The following is a 20,283-nucleotide window of genomic DNA, read 5'->3' as shown; positions in this document are numbered from 1 at the left end:
GTCAAGTGGGGGCTACTCTTCATTGAGGTGCGCGGGCTTCTCAGTGCGGTGGCTTCTCTTGTTGCAGAGCACAGGCTCTAGGTGTGCAGGCTTCAGTAGTTGCGGCATGTGGGCTCAGTAGTTGTGACTCACGGGCTCTAGAGTACAGGTTCAGTAGTTGTGGCACATGGGCTGAGTTGCTCCGTGGCATGTGGGATCTTCCCAGACCAGAGATCAAACCCATGTCCCCTGCATTGGCAAGCTGATTCTTAACCACTGCGCCACCAGGGAAGCCCCTCTCTCTTTTTTTAAATTGACATATAGTTGATTTACCATGCTGTGTTAGTTTCAGGCATACAGCAAAGTGATTCAGTTAAATATATATATATATATATATATATATATATATATATGTTCTTTGTCAGATTCTTTTCCATTATAGGTTATTACAAAATACTTAGTATAGTTCCCTGTGCTATACAGTAGGTCCTTGTTGGTACAAGTATTTTTAAATAAAGCTTTTGTTTCACACGTACATCATCAATGTGTCCTGGGTCACGTTCAAAAAAGTTTTGAAAACACAGGAACTAGATAACGGGCTAGACACAGGCATGGGAAGGGCCAGGGCTATCTGTATCTGGGCAACAAAAACAGGGAAGTGAGGGGCTAGTTTCTGGGGAAGATGATGACTTTCATTTTGAACCCACTGATTCTGATTTACAGTAAATCATGCGTAGTGGTTGCCTCTTACTACTTCCAGGCTCTTGTCAAAGTAATTCTGAATGAATGCTCTGAGGAATGAGGGAGTTTCCCCTCAAGGTCATTAATAATCAGCTCCAAAGAAGAGATGAAAGTTTAATAGGGGAAGTAACATTTACTGAACACTTATTCTATGCCAGGCTCTCTGCATCCAGTCTCTAACGAGAAATCCTCTCAGCAGGATTTCCTGGCGGTGTGAGGCAGGTACCGTTACCTCCATTTCACAAATGAGGAAGCTGAGGTTCAGAGGGGATGAGAAACTGTCTAAGTTGTGCAGATAGCAAGTCATTTGTTGTATCTTGCCAGTGAACCACAGCATCTCAGAAAGCATCAATCACCAGTGTTCCGTATGGCCTCGTGTATTGGTTTTCCAGGGCTGCTGTAACAAATCACCATAAACTGGGTGGCTTAAAACAACAGAAATGTATTCTTTCACGGTTCTGGAGCCCAGAAGCCTGAAATCAAGATGCAAGCAGGGTTGGTTCCTTCTGCAGGCAAATCTGCACCATGCCTGTCTCCCAGCTTGTGGTGTGTGTGACCTGCTGATGACCCTTGGCCTTGGCTTGTAGATGCATCATTCTAAACTCCACCCCCATTTTCACCTGCATTCACAGGGTCCTCTTCTTATAAGGACACCAGTCATATCAGATTAGCTGCCCCCCACCCCCTGGAGTGTGACAGCATTTTAATCTTAACTGATTGTTTGCAATGACCCTCTTTCCAAATAAGGCCACAATCTTTTTTGAGGGATACATTTCAACTCACTAACACCTCATTAAGTGGAATAAGCCTTGGAGTTAAAAGGAAATTATTTCCCATTGATTTGGAGAATTTTGCACAAAAAGTTGGCTTTATTTTGTGTTGGATTCCTAAGTTCCGCAGAAATTGGCAAGAATCTTAGAATTCTCATGAGTACTTATAACTGGCCACATCTCCACCACCTCCTGGACAGTAGCTACACAGACACTACTGCCTCATAAAAACGCAAACACACCATCTTTCCCTCCCAAAGCCACCGCCCTCCTGACTTCCCTGTTTTTCACAAAATTAGCTAAAGTCGTCCCATCTTTCCTGAAAGAACCCAGAGTTAGCAACAGAGACATCAATGGTTTAATGGATAAGGGATCTTACACATATGAAGCAAAAGGGTTCTGGAGCAGCCCCACATGGTGGAGGGCAGGACATGGTAGCAGTCTTCATTGGGTGCGGGGGGGGGGGGGGGGAGAGGTTACCAGTTATAGAGGGAAATGACGTCAGGTGGGTACATTGGTTACCAGGGAAACCAGCAGAGGAGCACAGCCCCTCACTGCCCCTTTGATAAACTATCCCAGTGGAGATGTTTTGGGCTATAGATTAGAAAAATCACTAGCAGGGGCCGGAGGCAAGTACAAAGGCATTTACTGATTAGGCTCCATGATTAGGAGCGAAGGTCAGCCACCTGAGTAGGGTGTAGGAGAAGCAGGGACTGTTCCAGCAGGGTATGTACAGAGAGCAAGAGAACAGCCATCCTGAGTGGCCTGATCACACAGCCTCCCAGGTTCAATTCCTTATGGTTGCCTGTCCCTTGAGAAGATACACTAGCTTCCAAATACACTTTGCTACTAGGCTCTTTACCTCCAATCCAGCCTCACACTTCGACATATGCCCAAATGTTTAGAAACACACCTCAAATCTGACTCTACAAAAGCCCCGGTGGTTTCGAGTTACCTCATGGAACTATTCAGCTGATCCATTCTGCATTCGAGGCCCAGCCAAATTTGGAGCCAGCCTCGGCTGCCTCCATCTCTTCCAAATAGGATACCTTCGAGGCCCAGTGTCAAAGCCACCTCTTCCTACCTCTCCCTTCCTTGAAGTCTGCCTTCACACAGTTCCCCCCTTGAGCTCCTGAAACACCACCTCGCACCTGTCCCAGTTATTCCATTTTGCCTGGTGATTTGGTTATGTAAGTTCCTGCCCACGCTCCCCCACCAGACTCTAGGCGGGGCCCCAATAGGAGCTCATCAATCTGTATGCCTAGATAATAAACCCAGAGAGTCTCCCCAGAGGAGGGATCTTGCCAACTACAGGCTAAAACCCGCCCAGGCGTTCTCTTCCCAGACATTCTGCTCACCGGCAGTCACGGGCCGGAGAGGGCGAGGCCGTTTCCCGGATGCAGTGGAAGGAGCCTGCGGCGCACCCGGGGGCTCCGGATCCCGGCACAATCCCGGCCGGCGTCTACCCAGAGGCGCAGCGGAGCGGCTGCCAACAGCCCAGCGGGAACAACCTCGGGCCGGCCGGCACGCTGCTTCCGCTGGAACCTTTCTACTGAAAGGCCGGGCGCTTTTGGGCGAAGCACGCAGGAACCGGAAGTTAGTGGAGGAAGACGGGGGCGGGACTCTACTGCTTTAACGTGGAAGATGAACGTCCCTAGTCTCCTCTTGGCGGGAGGTAGGGTGCCTGCAATACTGGGTGAATCTCCCGTCTGACATTAGCCCCTGGTCCTGGAGTATTTCCCCCTTGGGTCCCGTGTCCAGGTCTCCTTCTTGGAGTCCCCGCTGAGTTGACGGGGCGGTTCTGGTCGCCGAGCCTAGGAGCGATTGTGCTTTCTTCCCTGGGTTAGGGGTCCACGAGCGACTCCTCGGACTGCGCCGAGGGCGGAGGGTTCAGAGTCCAACGGCTGCTTGCTTGCTTCTGGATGCGTTATTGTTCTGTGGCCGCAATGTCAAAGTTTCCATTGGTTTTACAAAGTTGCTCTTTATATGGTTTTTCTTCTTTGTAGAAATATAGTCATGGTAGAAATCTTGAAAAGTGTACAAAAGAAAATAAAAAACGCCCTTAAACCTACCACTCAGCTAAAACATTTATTATAAACGTATAAAATTTGGTTTTTCTCTTTATTTTTGGCTGAGCCATGTGGCTTGCGGGATCTTAGTTCCCTCACCAGGGATTGAACCCTGGCCCTGGCAGTGAAAGCACCAAGTCCTAAACCACTGGACCGCCAGAGAATTCCCTAAAATTTAGTTTTATTTGGTTCCACTGGATGAGAAAGAAACTATTGAAGATAAATATTGTTTAAAAGATCTATTAATTGGAAAAAGATTTCTCTAAGGTTAAAAATTTCAAAAACGTTAAGCAGTTGAAATCATTTTTTAAATACATGCTTCTTGGACATAAAGTAAGATTTCTAGGTAGTAAAACCTAGGCGTTATCCATAGAAATCAGAAGATATCTCTTATGGATATGATCCACTAGTTCTTTCTTTCTATTTGGCTGCGTTGGGTCTTCGTTGCTGCGCACGGGCTTTCTCTAGTTGTGGTGAGCGGGGGGCACTCTTTGTTGTGGTGGGCGGGCTTCTCATTGCGGTGGCTTCTCTCTTTGTGGAGCACGGGCTCTAGGCACGCGGTTTTCAGTAGTTGTGGCTCGCGGGCTGTAGAGCGCAGGCTCAGTAGCTGTGGCACACGGGCTTAGTTGCTCCGCGGCATGTGGGATCTTCCCGGACCAGGGCTCGAACCCTGGGTCCCTGCATTGGCAGGCGGATTCTTAACCACTGCGCCACCAGGGAAGCCCCACTAGTTGTTAAATTATAGGAAAGTCAATGTCACTTTGCAAAGGCTCTGGTTAGGCCACAACTAACGCTAAAAGGAACTAAGACGTCTCAACTTACATTTTGCTAAAATTTCCTTTCAGGGAGGTGGAGATGTTTTCCAGTTCCATTAGGGTTCTCCTTATTCCAGGGCCTACATAATTCGTGCTGTCGGAAAAAATCCACTGCACCAAAGAAAATTATTCCCCATGTTGATTTTTCTGATGAAAACGCAAAGGAGTCTGGAAAGGCACTTGACAAGCTCTTCTCTTCAGAACAGCAGGCTTCCATCTTGCATGTGTTGAATACAGCGTCTAATAAAGAACTTGAAGCTTTCACATTGCTTCGTGGAAAAAAGTCCCTCAGTATTGTAGAGCACAGAGAAAAGTTTGGGCCATTTCAGAATTTGGAGAGTTTAATGAATGTGCCCTTGTTCCAGTATAAAACCACCATTCAAGTTTGTAACTCCATTCTTAATCCAGAGACTGGAGGGAAAAAAAGGAAGTTACAGGAAAATCGGCTCTTGAGAAAGCTCATCAAACCAGAAATAGGAAGAGAGAGACTTAAGGTATACTCTTTTTTTCTTAATGCGTCTTATACTGCCTAAATATTTGAGAACCAAAGCACTATTCTGGGCACCAAGACGGGGTTCTTCAGGCAGATTATAGTTTAGTTGGTGGGCCCAGAGATACACATATAAATAGATAATCTATTATATGGTTATTCTCAAAGAATGAGATGTACAGGTAGTAAATTGGCAATTTAGAGGAGAGATCTGTGGGTTGGGGAATCTTTACTAGAAGAACTCAGCCTGGATCATGGAGAGCTAACTAGGCTAGCAGGAAGAGGAAGGCATTCTAGGAAGAAAGGACAGTGGATGTAGAGAAGTAGGTCTGGGCAAGACTTACTTAGGAGGAATGTTGAGAAGATATATGGCTGTTTTCCTAGGCTCCTCCTTCATCTCACATATTAATTCTACTCCTATTACTTCTGATCTGTTTCTTGTGCTTCTTCACTGTGACCTAGATTCTTAGTACTTTGTCGTGCAACAGGTACCTAACACAAATCCCCACCTCTAGTCTAGATGCCTCCCGTCATCTTCCACACAGCTGTCCATGTTCTTTCTGAAATGTATATCTCGTGTTACACCTGAATGTTGTATGCTTTGGTGGCTCCCTGTAGCTCTCAGGATAAAGGAAGTTACTTTTTGCAGAAATTTGCCTACCCCTCTGCCCTTTTCCCACTTGCACTCTTTATTCCACTGCCTGAGTGAGAGGTGTCAGCCTGTATTTGCAGACATCTGGGTGAAATAACTCCCCGTTTACCATTTTACTCATTCTCCTAGTCCTCCAATAAGTCTTCCTGACCATTCCTCCTCTCTACAGTGTAACTTGTATGGTGGCATTTCTTATAATATATGGTTATGTCCCTTGTTTCCCAGTATCTAGCACATTCCCCAGCAACATCTGAATGTTTGAATGCCTACTTTGAGCTAGTTGCTGAGAACAAGTAAAAGTTCTGTTTAACAAGTAAAAGACTGCTACTGGTTACCTTTTAATAATAATTACTCTTTAACAATTCTTAGTTTATAAACTGTAAATATATTTCTATTAATAAACTAATTTGGATTTCTGAGTTTGTATCTTAAATTTTACATCTGTTAAAATGTTTACACTTGTAATTAAACCAGCCTTTTTTGTTCTAGGCAATTAATAGTATTGTATCCATTGTTTCTGGTACTCGAAGAATTGCCTGGGCTCACCTTGATCGTAAACTGGCAGTGCTGGACTGGCAGCAAACTGAATACTGCCGATTGATGAAAGGAACGTACCTATCGTCGGTCTATTTAGAAGAGGTAAGGCAGTTACACCTCCAAATCCCTACCTGCTAGAGCTCCTTGTGTAGTCTTTTAGTCCTAAAAGGAATGAAATAAGATAGTAAGGATGGATTTTCTTTGGGTACTTATTATTCACCCATTCCTGTATTTTCCATCACTTATGATTTTTTTAAAATTGAATCATTTATTTTAAGAAATGCCTTATGAATCAAAGGCAGATCCTGAGAAAATCAGTGATAAAGTATATTACTCTAAATGTTAAGAAACTTCATTACCATATTTATAAAGCTTATTCTTTTTTCTTATTTTTATTTTTATAAAGCTTATTCTTCAAACACTATTACTTATTGTCTCATTTAGTCTTCAAAACTTGGTGAGATGGGCAGTAAGTAATGATCATCCTGATTATATCTATGAAAACTGGTTCGATCAAGTATATGATGTGATTAGTCAGTTGCAGAGGTGATTGATTCTAGGCTAGTTATTCCAACCCTATACTCTACCCTAGAATTTTTTAAAAGCTAAATAAGACAATTGTGTCTAATCTTAAAGCCAATATAGTTTTTAGGAATTATGAAGCCCATTGTACAGATGAAGAAACTAGTAATTAGGAGGATTAACTGACTTGTTTTAGCTCAGCTTGTTCCTACTAGAAAGAACTTGGCTGTCCTGACCCCTTCATAAAATGCTTTTTCAATTACTTCAAAATTGTCAATAGCAATATTATGTAAGTTATATATTTAAAAAGTAGAAGTGGGACAGAGAGGGGGCCCAAACAATAAAACTTAATGAATTATTTCTGTTCACTTATTTTATCTTCCCTCCTTCCCCCCCCCCACCCAAAAAAAAAAGATTTCTTCAGTTATTTCAAAGATGCCTAAAGCCGACTTCTATGTCCTGGAGAAAACAGGACCTTCATTTCAGAACTCATCTCTGTTTCCTATACTATTACATTTTCATATCATGGAAGCCATGCTGTATGCCTTGCTGAATACAACTTTTACCCAGGATGGCCATCATCAGGTGCTGAGCATGAATCGAAATGCAGTGGGGAAGCACTTTGAACTCATGATTGGTGACACACGGACTAGTGGAAAAGAGGTAGTGAAGCAGCTCCTCTCAGAGTCTGTACTGAAAGAAGAGCCTCGGGTATTCTTCCCACTAGATAAGATAGTCCACTACAGACAGATGTTTTCATCTACTGAACAATACAGGGTAGAAGAGTTATATGATTCATTATTACAAGCTATTGCCTTTTATGAATTGGCAGTTTTTAATACTGAATCTTAAAATTCTGAGGTTAGTATGTTACATGTTCTTAATGTCATATTAATTTATATTTATTAGGTCTGAAGTTTTAAAACCAACTGTTTTGAACATCCGTGTTAATGGAGAAGAAAACATAAGTTTGAGTGTATTTAGATGTTTCAAGTCAGACTTTTGGCTACTGAGTGGTTTACACAATAATAAACCAAGGCTAAATCAATAAATATGAGATTCTGTGCCTTTTGGGTTTAAGCGTTAAAAAATAAGATGTTCCCTAAACATCCAAAACAAGAAACAAAGTTATCTTCCTTGAAAGGCAAATGCCATCTCTACTAAAGGATTTGCATTATTTTCATACTGTTAAAATAGGGAATAATGATTTTTCTGGATGGTGCTCATCATGGGAATAAAGCTAAATATAACTGAATACACAGCTTGTAGAATCCTCTTCTTACTCTGAAAGTACAATGTGGTTTGATGCACTGCCTCCAGAAGGGAGTTTTCATCAGCTCAATCTATTAAGCCCCAAACAAATAAGCTTTGTTTAATAGGCTTTTTTTTTTTTTTTTTTTTTGGCTGCACCATGCAGCACGCAGGATCTTAGTTCCCCAACCAGGGATTGAACCTGTACCCCCTACAGTGGAAGTGTGGAGTCTTAACCACTGGAATGCCAGGGAAGCTCAATAGGCTCATTTTTAAACTTTGAAATTTTTTTTTTTGGGGTCTGCATTGAGTATTCGTTACTGTGCGCGGGCCTTTCTCTAGTTGCAGCGAGCAGGGGCTACTCTTCGTTGTGGTGCGTGGGCTTCTCATTGCAGTGGCTTCTCTTGTTGCGGAGCACGGGCTCTAGGTGTGCGGCCTTCAGTAGTTGTGGCACACGGGCTCAGTAGTTGTGGCTCGTGGGCTCTAGAGAGCAGGTTCTGTAGCTGTGGTGTACGGGCTTAGCTGCTCTGTGGCATGTGGGATCTTCCCGGACCAGGGCTCGAACCCGTGTCCCCTGCATTGGCAGGAGGATTCTTAACCACTGCGCCACCAGGGAAGCCCTAAACTTTGAAATATTTTACTTAACAGACCATCTTTTGAGAAAAGTAGCACTTTTTTCCCCACATCTCTCCATTTCCATTAGATTTGCCTTAGTTCAGGCCCTCATTATATCTCACCTATACTGAACCCAAGTCTCTCTGATGTCAAACATTAAGTCTTTTCTTTCCTTTAATCTAAAAGTGAAATATACTTGTTGGGAAAAAAAAAATTCAAATAATCAGAAATCTATAAAATACATAGAAGTCCTCCCTTCCAGCACCTCCAACTCCCTAGGCAGTCTGATGTACACTCTAGACTGTGGCCGTGCACATGTAAATCTCTACATATGTGACTGTATACATGAGCATCTCCACCTTGTAACTGTTGTAGATACCTCCAAGTACACATCTGAAATCATTCTCTTTCCTCCAGACCACATCATTTGCCATTGTTTTATACTTTAGTAAACAGTTTCACCAACCATTCAATTGTTCATGCCAGATGTGTGGCATTCTACTTCTCAACATTTCTAGAAATAGCTGTAGTGAAATGTGTCCAAATTAGACATTTATAGGATAAGATGCTAAGTACTGAAGAGTCATCAAAATTTGGTTACTTTGATCACAAAAGTAAAACTTAAGTCTTACAGGAACCTTTAAGAATTGAGAAAATATTTCCCAAAATTATGCTTAACCTTAAAAAAAAAAAGATATTAAATGTGTCCCTATTAGGGAGGAAAATACCCCCATTATTTCTTGGTTTTTGATCATTTAAATACAATTCTATGGAGTTATTTTACTTTGGTTCCTCAATTGATGAGGATTATCCGAATTTTCTAATAATTAAAGACCAAATTAACTGGTAAATGCTCTACAGGTAGTGGACTTTTGCATTCAGTAGAAAATAATAAATCCATATACTTAAAAAAATGCCTTAGATGTTATTCTCTTTTGTACAGGGACAAAACCTATAAGATATAGACTATATCCAAGCCTATACAATATCCATATTTACCCAGATGATTATATCTGGAACTCTCTAAACATTGCAGTCTTTTAGCTTTAGCCTTTAATTAAATCAGTGTACTATCAATACAAGAAAAGGTAGGTTGAACAAATAAGAGGTAAAAACATTTTGTACACAGGTATACAGCTATTTTTCAACTGTACAAAATTAGGATCCTTATCTTTTGAAGTGAAAATTAATTCACCAGATAATGTAACTGAATATTAAGCTAATATATAATATAAACACTTGAAATAGGAAACTATTTTCAGATACATCTGATTGCAAAAATGATTTTAAGTGAAATGTGGTATTTTAAAATCTTGTAATTAAAAATATATACTTTCTCCAAAAATATAACCTTAAGTCGAAATGGCTATCATGTAGAAATCCTAGGGTAGAATCCTTTGTTACAGTTTCAGTGAATAGCAGTTTGTCCAAAATATTTATATTATCATTAATATCTTTATGAAATAAAACACCAATGATATAAAAATACAAGAAAAATGTACAAATGATTTGAATTGTCAAAATATACAAGATATCACATTTGTATGGTTGCTAAAAAAGATTTACGAAAACTACAATTTATAATCTTGATTTCACCTTGTCAGCGTTCAGTGATTCACATGGTAAAAATATACTGGATGAGTACGCTAAAAATAATTTTATCAGGAAGATCTTACTTTTTGAAATTTCTTTCCTAGGAAGTTTGCTTATGTATTATACATGCTATTTTGTATTTTGGATTGTATAAACTTATTTTATTTATTTATTTATTTATTTTGGCTGTGTTGGGTCTTCATTTCTGTGCGAGGGCTTTCTCTAGTTGCGGTGAGCAGGGGCCACTCTTCATCACGGTGCGCGGGCCTCTCACTGTCGCGGCCTCTCTTGTTGCGGAGCACAGGCTCCAGATGCGCAGGCTCAGTAGCTGTGGCTCACGGGCCCAGCTGCTCCGCGGCATGTGGGATCTTCCCAGACCAGGGCTTGAACCCGTGTCCCCTGCACTGGCAGGCAGACTCTCAACCACTGCGCCACCAGGGAAGCCCTGTGTAAACTTATTTTTAAAAAAGATTATCACCTAGGTGATTCACATTCACAGCGTGGATTAAGGGTCACCAGAAGGGGAAAAATTATGGATTAGTTTAGCACTGAAGCACCTTTAGAAATATTCAGTGAACTCTACCTTCTAGAAACAGCTCACACACATACAAAAATACTCCAACAATGCTAAATCAGATAATACAAAAAAATTCAAAAAACCCCACCACTACCACAATTATAAATACAATCTGTAATTTTCATTTAAAATATTTACACACTAATAAGAAATATACAAATAGTATGTTTTAAATGTACATTAAGAGAAATAAACTCTTCCATGAAAATCACTATAAAAATGTCTCTTGGGCTTCCCTGGTGGCGCAGTGGTTGAGAGTCCGCCTGCCGATTCAGGGGACACGGGTTCATGCCCTGGTCCGGGAAGATCCCACATGCTGCGGAGCGGCTGGGCCCGTGAGCCATGGCCGCTGAGCCTGCGCGTCCGGAGCCTGTGCTCCGCAACGGGAGAGGCCACAACAGTGAGAGGCCCGGGTACTGCAAAAAAAAAAAAAAATGTCTCTTAAGGACCATGTAAGAATCTGTACAAGGCACTGTAAATGTAGGATATTAAGGGAAGCCAGCTGCCAAAGTGTTCATAGTCTCTTTTGAAATGTTAAGATGAATTCCTTCAAGATAGTGCAGGAATCTGTCAAAATTACAAGGAAAAACATACTTTAATATTAATAGTTCCATCAGATGAGAATATTTATCAGTCTTGAAATAGTTATGTAAAATGTTTTTATAGAAACTACCTTCTTTTACTTTTTCCTTGTTCTTTTAGCTTCTCAGTCTTACAAATGTTTCGCAGAGTTGGCAAGTATTCTATTATACTAGCTTGTCTATTACCCAGGTTCGGAAGAGATCGGCTAGAAAACACACTTTTGATGACTGCTATCCTCTTCCAAGCACTGCTGTAAATTAAAAGTAATGCATTATTTTTTGATTTTTAATGCCCAATAAAAATGCAACAATCCCAAAACCAGCTGCTGGTCTCTGCTTCTCCCTGCTTCTGGTCTAGACTAGATTAACTGTATTCCAGATTCACTTTCTATATCATTTTCAACACATCAATCACTCCCATACTGAAAAGACTTTAATGGCTACCTGCTGTCTGCACAGCAAATCCAGACCCCTTCCCTGTTATCCAAGAGTCTCCCAAACCTAACCCCCACCCCAATCTCTCACTTTTTCTTCCCAGCAATCAGGCTGGTCTCCTTAACTGTCTCATTAGAAGCTACATTATTAATATGAAGGGCTTACCATGATCAATAAAGCCAGCATTTCAAAATTAGTAAGAGAAAGAAACTAATAATTTCCGCTTTATCATTTATTATTGAAAAATAAAAAGTAAACAGAAGTCAAGACTTACTCTAAATTAGCTGCTGACTGACTGAAGTGTACATTGTTGCGCTTTTGCGAAACATAAAAAGTAAGTTCTTTTGTTGGATCTCTTCCTACTTTCTTGCAAGAATTCAGGGAGGTTTCCAATGCTTTTGAAATAGTAGAAGAACATTTAGTAAAGCTGAGAGCTTCTACAGCTGCCTTTAATTCTCCAGAGCTTTGAGAAGTCCATCCATCACTACTCTCGAGACTAAACTCATCACAAAGTCCACTTTTAACCTTTCCATTTGTCCAGCCAAAATCATTTTTACCAAATTCCCTATGTTCCCTTACATCAGTTAAAAGGGCATCTAAGAAGGACATGTTGTCCATGAACTCGGTGAGAGAATTTAAACAGTGAGAAACAAGGACAGAATATTTCTTTTCTGCTGGTGTTTTAGGAGAACGAGGAATAGATTCAACGTTTGACTCTAGACATGTGTTTAGTTTCTTTGTCTCTGGATTGCTTTCTTTATCTCTAGCTTTGCTTTCTTCTGAATTTGGAGAAGATGCAGAGGAAAGCCTAATAAATTCATCAGAAAAGTCCAATTCGGTGTCAAATAAGTCACTATCATCTAAAATTACCATCTTTTTCTTATGTTTCTTTTTTTGTGACTTTTTCAATGGCTTCTCTCCTTCAGAAAGTTTCCTAGCAAGACATTTCATATTTTTTGTTGCTGCATTGGTGTCCACACTTACTGATGAACCAGAAAAGTTTTCTGTTTCTGGAATGATATTAACAGGTAATGGTAGAATGAACTCAAGATTACTATATAAGAAATCTACATTCCTCATTTGGAATTCTGTAAGAAGCTGGATGAGCTTATGCCATTCTTCCTTTGTTCTGATTTTGTGCTGAAAAACAATATTGAGTAAAGAAATGTCATAACAGTACATAGTCTGAACATTTTTCTACCCATATGAATATAGTGTCATTCCTATCTATTTTCAAAGTAATGAGTCGCTAACCCTCATAATTTTATTAACCTACACTTCCCTAATACATCAAATAGTATCATGAGTCTAAAAGATTAATTTAGACTGTTAATTTAAAAAATTAAATTCTCTAATAGTCAGTATATACCCTAATTCAATAATTAGAAGCTCATTTGCTTAAAAACTACTGTTCTGAAATTGTCTTTTTTTATCTGAAATATTTCTAAGTTCTATTCTAAATTCTATAATATACATTTAGAGCAAGGCCTATGCACCATTTGTCAAAGTGGTACAATGTGTTAAAATCAGAAATCTGAAGCCTGTAAAAATTACTGGTAAATTTAAGTTAACCTTAAGATTCAAAAGACAGAAGTGAGTGTTGGGAAGATGAAAAAGAACATAAATTTACTAGACATTGAAAATACCTTCAAAAATGAAAATAAGTCTTCAGATGGGGAAAAAATGTTCTTAAGGCCAAACAAGGTCTCAGCACAGCCAATGTCACATTTGGGAAGGTCTGTTGGATTCCTTTTACTATTTTTAGCATTATTTTTGGAATCAGGGTCATCTTCAGAGCAAACAAGTTGTACATTTCTGCTATTTCCTCCTACAAAATTAGTAAAAGAAAACCTTAGCTATCCATATTTTTATCAAATTGTAGCAAGCAATTATTTAAACAATTATTTAAAATCCAAGATCCTTTGGCATTTAACAAAAAATTTATTTACTTATCTATTTTTGACGGTGTTGGGTCTTTGCTGCGGGCAGGCCCTCTCTAGCTGCAGCCAGCGGGGGCCACTCTTAGTTGCAATGCGCAGGCCTCTCACCGTCGTGGCCTCTCCTGTTGCAGAGCACGGGCTCCAGAGCACAGGCACAGGCTTAGTGCCTGTGCAGCATGAGGGATCTTCCAGGGCCAGGGACTGAACCCACATCCCCTGCATTGGCAGGAGGATTCTTAACCACTGTGCCACCAGGGAAGTCCCCTTTGGCATTTTTTGGACCTAATCCTCATTTTGTTATTCTCCCCATATGTATCTAATTCATAAAGCGTACAATACAAACATGATTTCTACATAGGTTAAGTGGGGCTGGGGTGTGGGGTGGGCTTACAAAACAATCCAACAGAAAAAAGAGCAAGGACTGGACAGGCAAGTCACAGAAGAAACACAAATATCGAATAAACTCATAAAAAGATGTACAATTTTACCAGTGATCATGGAAATTAAAATAAGATACCATTCATTTTTCACCTTCTAAATTAGCAAAATTAAAAAAGATATTCACTGCATACTTTAACAACAAACTGAAGATGACTTAAATGTCACCTAGTAGGTAAAGGTTAATTAAATGACGTTACATCCACTTTATATTTTGGAATAGCATGCAGCTGTGAAAAAGAGAGGGCTAGAACTATACGTACTGACAATAAATTGTGAGGTAAGAAAAAGCAAATTGTTTAACAATACGTATAGTATTGGTTAATTTTGCTAAATAAGTAGGTAGCAATATTTGTATATGCATAGATAAAGGTCTAACAGTAGCTACCTTTAAGAAGTGGGGCAAGATCTTTTACGTTTTACGTTATATACTTCTGTATTGTCTGATTTCCAATGAGTGTGTATCTGTGTTTTATTTTTAAGACAGGAATGAAATGCATTTAAGATCTTCAAGAAAAGAAATAATGCTAAAGTTCTTGGTATTGCATTTTATAACCAGTAATATGGTGATAGTTATTACCTATTTTGTTTAAAATAGGATATTTTCCATGTCTTATTTATCATTTTTACTTCTAAGAAATAGTTAAAACTGCCAGCTTAAATTGAATTAAATACTTTGAAAAAGAATAAGATATTAGGGCTTCCCTGGTGGCGCAGTGGTTGAGAATCTGCCTGCCAATGCAGGGGACACGGGTTCGAGCCCTGGTCTGGGAAGATCCCACATGCCACGGAGCAACTGGGCCCGTGAGCCACAACTACTGAACCTGTGCGTCTGGAGCCCGTGCTCCGCAGCAAGAGAGGCCGCGATAGTGAGAACCTGTGCACAGCGATGAAGAGTGGCCCCCGCTCACCGCAACTAGAGAAAGCCCTCGCACAGAAATGAAGACCCAACGCAGCCAAATAAATAAATAAATTAAAAAAATAAGATATTAAATTTTGAACTAATCAGAAAACCAATAAGGGATTAATATTACAGAACTTCACCTTTTTTAAAATTAAATATTTGTATATTTCCCAGAGCAGGATCTGTAACTACAGAACTGTGACTATGGAGCATGGAAACCACAAACTATGAACTTCTTCAGGGAAGGAACCATGTCTTATTCATATAAACACAGGACCTGGCATGGAGAAAGTCCTCAGTAAATGTCTGTGACTTGAATTAGGTAACAGTGACTGAAGATTGGTAAGAAATAAAATAAAGCATTTCTGAAATAATAGAGTTCTTAGGAAAGAGAGAATTATAGGCTATTAAGGAAGCTGAAAAGGACCTTACAATACAGTCATCTAAAAATAATTTACATATGGAAAAATTACCAATACTTATTTTTTTAATAAGTGAAAAAAGGAAGTTGCTAAATAATATAATTCTGTTTGTTTATAAGCAACTATGTTTATAAATGTACAAGTAACCATTTGTTCCAGGTTCAGTTTAATTGTATTTACCCACATTTAATGCTTACAAAACTTTTCATCAACTAAGTTGATGTATGTATGTTTCTTTTAATATTAACATGATACCTCAATGCTCAAAATTTTTATAATCTTTCAAATGTTTTGGTACAGCATATATTTTAATATAGGATCCCATTACAGAAATTTCTTTTACAACAAATCAACTTACGACAAAAAGATAATGGCCTTTCTTCTAAAAATCCACCTCCACTTCTAATCCAGAATTGTAAGTAAAGGATACTTTTTCTGATGTCACAAGTATTTGCAGTTAGCAATGTTACAAAATCTTTTACATCGGTTCTAAAATTCTCAGTCAAGCAGATCATCTGTAGGTAGCTGGCAACATTTAGCTGAGAGAGAGTGAGAGAGAGACAGGAGGGGAGAGGTGGGGGTAGGAGGGAGAGAGACACAGGAAAGAAACATGGTCAACTGCAGAGTTAACAGAAATACATCAATAACATCAAAAAGCAAGCCAAATTTTGCTAAGATTCACAATATTTTAAGCTCTTATTGAGAATGATCTAGAAAAATATAAAGGAATATGGTACCAAATTAAAAGCATTTACATAAACTTCTTTTATTAACTGTATACAGTCTGAGACAGCAAGGAAAATTTTATGGGAGATTCTCCAACCTGAATCCTGAAGGCAATTTTATTAAACCTTAAGAAAATCCCTTAGGGGGCTTCCCTGGTGGCGCAGTGATTGAGAATCTGCCTGCCAATGCAGGGGACACGGGTTCGAGCCCTGGTCTGGGAAGACCCCTCATGTCGCGGAGCAACTAGGCCCGTGAGCCACAACTACTGAGCCTGTGCTCTAGAGTCCGTGAGCCACAACTACTGAGCCTGCATGCCACAACTACTGAAGCCCACGACTAGAGTCCGTGCTCCGCAACAAGAGAAGCCACCACATTGAGAAGCCCACGCATCACAACAAAGAGTAGCCCCCGCTCACCGCAAATAGAGAAAGCCCCTTTGCAGCAACGAAAACCCAACGCAGCCAAAAATAAAAAAATATATAAATGGGGCTTCCCTGGTGGCGCAGTGGTTGAGAGTCCGCCTGCCTATGCAGGGGACACGGATTCGTGCCCCGGTCCGGGAAGATCCCACATGCTGCGGAGCGGTTGGGCCCGTGAGCCATGGCCGCTGAGCCTGAGCATCCGGAGCCTGTGCTCCGCAACGGGAGAGGCCACAACAGTGAGAGGCCCGCGTACCGCAAAAAAAAAAAAAAAAGAAAAGAAAAAAATATATATAAATGTATAAATAAACTTATTTTAAAAAAAGGAAAGAAACTACTGGCACAGGTAATATGAGCAAATCTGAAAAAGCATTATGGTGTGTGAAAGAAACTAAATAAAAAATACTACATATTATAAGATTCTATTGACATGAAATTCTACAATTGGCAAAATTACAGTGACAGAAAACAGACTGGTAGTAGGCAGGGCCGAGGGGTTAGGACAAAGGACAGAACACAACGGCGCACAAGGGAACTTTTGGTAGTAATAAAGATGTTCTCCATCTTGATGGACATGTTCTGTAACTACATTTGTCAAAATTCATTGAACCATACACTTGAAGTGGGTGTATTTTACTGTAAATAAACTATACTTCAAAGCTAATTAACAGAAAGCAAACATGCACACACACAGATGGATACCACTACCATGGCCAAAGTTAAAAAGACTGACAACAGTTGCCAGAATTCTCATGCACTGGAAACCTATCTGGCAGAGTCTTAAAAAGCTAAACAAATAAAAATAACATAATGCATATGATTCAACAATTCCACTGACAGAACAGCATGGATAAATCTAAAAAACATAATGTTAAATGAAAGAAACCAGATGTAAAAGGACACATAATGTTTCCTATTATTTGAAATTTCAGAATAGACAAAACTAATCTGAGTTAATACACATTAGAATAGTGGTTATGAGGCTTCCCTGGTGGTGCAGTGGTTGAGAATCTGCCTGCCAATGCAGGGGACATGGGTTCGAGCCCTGGTCTGGGAAGATCCCACATGCTGCGGAGCAACTGGGCCCGTGAGCCACAACTACTGAACCTGAGCGTCTGGAGCCTGTGCTCCGCAACAAGAGAGGCCACGATAGTGAGAGACCTGCGCACAGCGATGAAGAGTGGCCCCTGCTCGCCGCAACTAGAGAAAGCCCCCGCACAGAAACGAAGACCCAACACAGCCAAAAATAAATAAATAAATAAAATAAAAAAAAGAATAGTGGTTATCTCCGGTGGAGAGGGGAGTGCTGCCTAAAAAGGACCCAAGGGAACTTTTGGAGGTGATAGAAATGTTCTATATTTTGATCTGGGTGATGGTTACATGGATGTTTATCTCTGTTCACATTTTTCAATTTGTGTACTTAAGTGCACTTTTTTTTTGTTTTTTTTTTTGCGGTATGCAGGCCTCTCACTATTGTGGCCTCTCCCGTTGCAGAGCACAGGCTCCGGATGCGCAGGCTCAGCGGCCATGGCTCACGGGCCTAGCCGCTCCGCAGCATGTGGGATCTTCCCGGACCGGGGCACGAACCCGTGTCCCCTGCATCGGCAGGCGTATTCTCAACCACTGCGCCACCAGGGAAGCCCCTTAAGTGCATTTTTAACTATATGCAAATTTCACCTCAGTAAAGCACTGGTTACTATGAAAAAGACCTAATGAACACTGGAGTCTAGTAAAAATTTGAATACATGAATTTTGAAAAAGATATTTTTTTAAAGTAAAAAAAAAGATAATCAGAAGTCTCCTAAAATGCAGAAATTTTAACATACCCCTTAGTAACCACATTTAAAAATTATAACTAAATTTTATAATAAACCACCTTCTATATAATTGTGATATATAATTTATGCTGATCAAAATTCAAAACTTACCAGTGAAGGAGTATTAAAATTAATTTCTTCAAAGAAGCCATCAAACATTAAACTAAATGTTGGATCTATGCGGAAAAAACATATTTTTAAACATTAAGACCACTAAGGTACTTTCTCTAGTCATACTTTTCTATGAAAGTATTCTATATTTCATCAGTAATGAAAATAAAATATGCAAATTATAAGTCATTAAGGAATTGAACTTACATCTTGACTTTTTAATTAAACTACCATCTCACTTGGGATTAATATGATTTTTATCGATATTTTTAGAGTATAATCATTAACTATCAAACGGGCTATTAATTTCTAAGTAGAGTCTAACACAAACATTTTCCAACAGAAATCCATAGCAGAGATATTCTACTGAATATTTGTAATGACAAATATTAGAAAAGAATGTTATAAAACAATATATAGGGAATTCCCTGGTGGTCCAGTGGTTAAGACTCCACGCTCCCAATGCCCAGGTTTGATCCCTGGTCAGGGAACTAGATCCCGCATGCCGCAACTAAAGATCCTGCACTTGGCAATGAAGATCCCGCGTGCAGCAACAAAGACCCCATGCAGCCAAAAATAATTAAAAAAAAAAAAAAAAAAAAGATTTAGAAGCCTCCTCGTTTTAGGGAAAAAAACAGACTTAATTTACCAGCAGACTTCTAAAGGAACATATCTAACTAAAATTAGAAGCTTTCCCCAAATATTTTAACCAATAGTAATTAATTGTAAAATCACTGGTTACTTACCACTTGTTGTAAGGATTACAGGCCTTTTCGTGGTTGCCATGAATGTTTTGATTGCATTCAAAAAGCCAGCATCTTCTTCGAAAATGACATCAACCTAAGAACAAATGGTTATTAAAATATTAATGTAGTAACAATACACTTATTGGATGTCAGTTATGTTATCATAACTGTTATATTATCATATCAGTTATCATAGTAGATACACTATATGTCTATTAGAGACAGAATTTATGAATTTGTGAACAGTGTGACTTCACACCATGCCGAAAGCTTACAACGTCTTATACTATTAAAAGGGTAAAAAAATTATCAAACGTTAAAAACAAAAAAATGCAGTCACCTATAATTGGATAAGTATGGGTCAGAATAATTTCTACAAACACTAAACAGTAACTGAATTGCATTAATCATGTTCCTAAAAAATTCTTCTATGGCTGACAGTTTCATTCACTTTAATTTCAAATAGATACAATTATTCCTGACCTTCTTGGCTGTTTTACAGTCCTTTATAGTAAAACATACAGTAATCTTTAGAATAAGTTTTTATCAGGAGGTATCACAAATGTATACCTCTGTAAGCCTACCTCCTCAAACAGAATGAGAGATGTTGCATTTTTCCTGTTGGGCTCCTCAGCCCCAAACTCTTTGACAGTTTTGTTAGTTGTGTTTGTAGATTTAGTCTGAATAATTGGTTTCTGTTCAAAAGAATTTTTGATTCCTGCATAAATAAAACATTAATATTTTAGATAAAATCAACTTTTAACAGAACACTGGATATTTCCACAGAATAAACTCAAACTGAAATCCATTATCAAAACTGAAACAAGGTATCAACACTCCTATATATATGACCTTCAGTGTAACTGAGGTTTAATAAATAGCAATAGGAACTCATGAACTGTGATCATATTTTTATGTTATCAGGGCCTCTGTCAATTTAGTATCTTACCTTTACTATTTTCCAGAAGTGCTCCTATTTGTTCATTATTTTTTGGCTTAGAAGACACTTTAAAATAATTTGCCAAAGTTTTAGGTGGAAGTACTCGCTTTGGTCCACTACTTTGTGGTGATGGTGGAGGAAGTTTTCTTGGTGATGTAACAACCTTCTTGGGGGAGCTTAATTTTTCTGCCAA

The 20,283-nt window shown here is 39.4% G+C and overlaps 2 protein-coding genes across 3 annotated transcripts in view; one reads left to right on the top strand and one right to left on the bottom strand.

Annotated features, from left to right (window-relative positions):
- The first annotated feature begins 3,024 nt into the window (after positions 1 to 3,024).
- On the top strand, positions 3,025 to 7,830 carry TEFM (transcription elongation factor, mitochondrial). The gene is made up of 4 exons (XM_067715826.1): positions 3,025 to 3,165; positions 4,405 to 4,868; positions 6,006 to 6,155; positions 6,990 to 7,830. The coding sequence occupies exons 1-4, from the start codon at positions 3,135 to 3,137 to the stop codon at positions 7,425 to 7,427; spliced, it is 1,083 nt and encodes a 360-aa protein (XP_067571927.1). The 5' UTR covers positions 3,025 to 3,134; the 3' UTR covers positions 7,428 to 7,830.
- Positions 7,831 to 9,876: 2,046 nt separating this feature from the next.
- The window catches only part of ATAD5 (ATPase family AAA domain containing 5), a 37,709-nt gene continuing 27,302 nt past the window's right edge, over positions 9,877 to 20,283 (bottom strand). The window contains exons 15-23 of one of the 2 annotated variants that reach the window (XM_067715820.1): positions 20,100 to 20,276; positions 19,735 to 19,868; positions 19,151 to 19,244; positions 18,405 to 18,469; positions 15,690 to 15,870; positions 13,274 to 13,455; positions 11,902 to 12,767; positions 11,285 to 11,440; positions 9,877 to 11,178 (exon numbers count right to left, since the gene is read on the bottom strand). In XM_067715820.1, coding sequence (XP_067571921.1) covers positions 11,100 to 11,178; positions 11,285 to 11,440; positions 11,902 to 12,767; positions 13,274 to 13,455; positions 15,690 to 15,870; positions 18,405 to 18,469; positions 19,151 to 19,244; positions 19,735 to 19,868; positions 20,100 to 20,276 — 1,934 coding nt within the window. In that variant the 3' untranslated portion in view covers positions 9,877 to 11,099. Of the gene's footprint in view, positions 11,179 to 11,284; positions 11,444 to 11,901; positions 12,768 to 13,273; positions 13,456 to 15,689; positions 15,871 to 18,404; positions 18,470 to 19,150; positions 19,245 to 19,734; positions 19,869 to 20,099; positions 20,277 to 20,283 lie in introns of both variants that reach the window. The other variant, XM_067715819.1, reaches the window with a different exon arrangement.

The sequence above is a fragment of the Pseudorca crassidens genome, chromosome 19 (assembly GCF_039906515.1).
Source record: "Pseudorca crassidens isolate mPseCra1 chromosome 19, mPseCra1.hap1, whole genome shotgun sequence".
Classification (NCBI taxonomy): domain Eukaryota; kingdom Metazoa; phylum Chordata; class Mammalia; order Artiodactyla; family Delphinidae; genus Pseudorca; species Pseudorca crassidens.
The sequence above is the reverse complement of the archived record's forward strand: the minus strand, read 5'-3'. Positions and strand labels throughout refer to the sequence as shown.

Bases quoted from the DNA above. Each gene is read 5' to 3' on its own strand.
- TEFM (XM_067715826.1), top strand. From the start codon at position 3,135: ATGAACGTCCCTAGTCTCCTCTTGGCGGGAG. The intron at 4,869-6,005 runs GTATACTCTTTT...TTTTTGTTCTAG, and splicing joins TAGGAAGAGAGAGACTTAAG to GCAATTAATAGTATTGTATC. The intron at 6,156-6,989 runs GTAAGGCAGTTA...CAAAAAAAAAAG, and splicing joins CGTCGGTCTATTTAGAAGAG to ATTTCTTCAGTTATTTCAAA.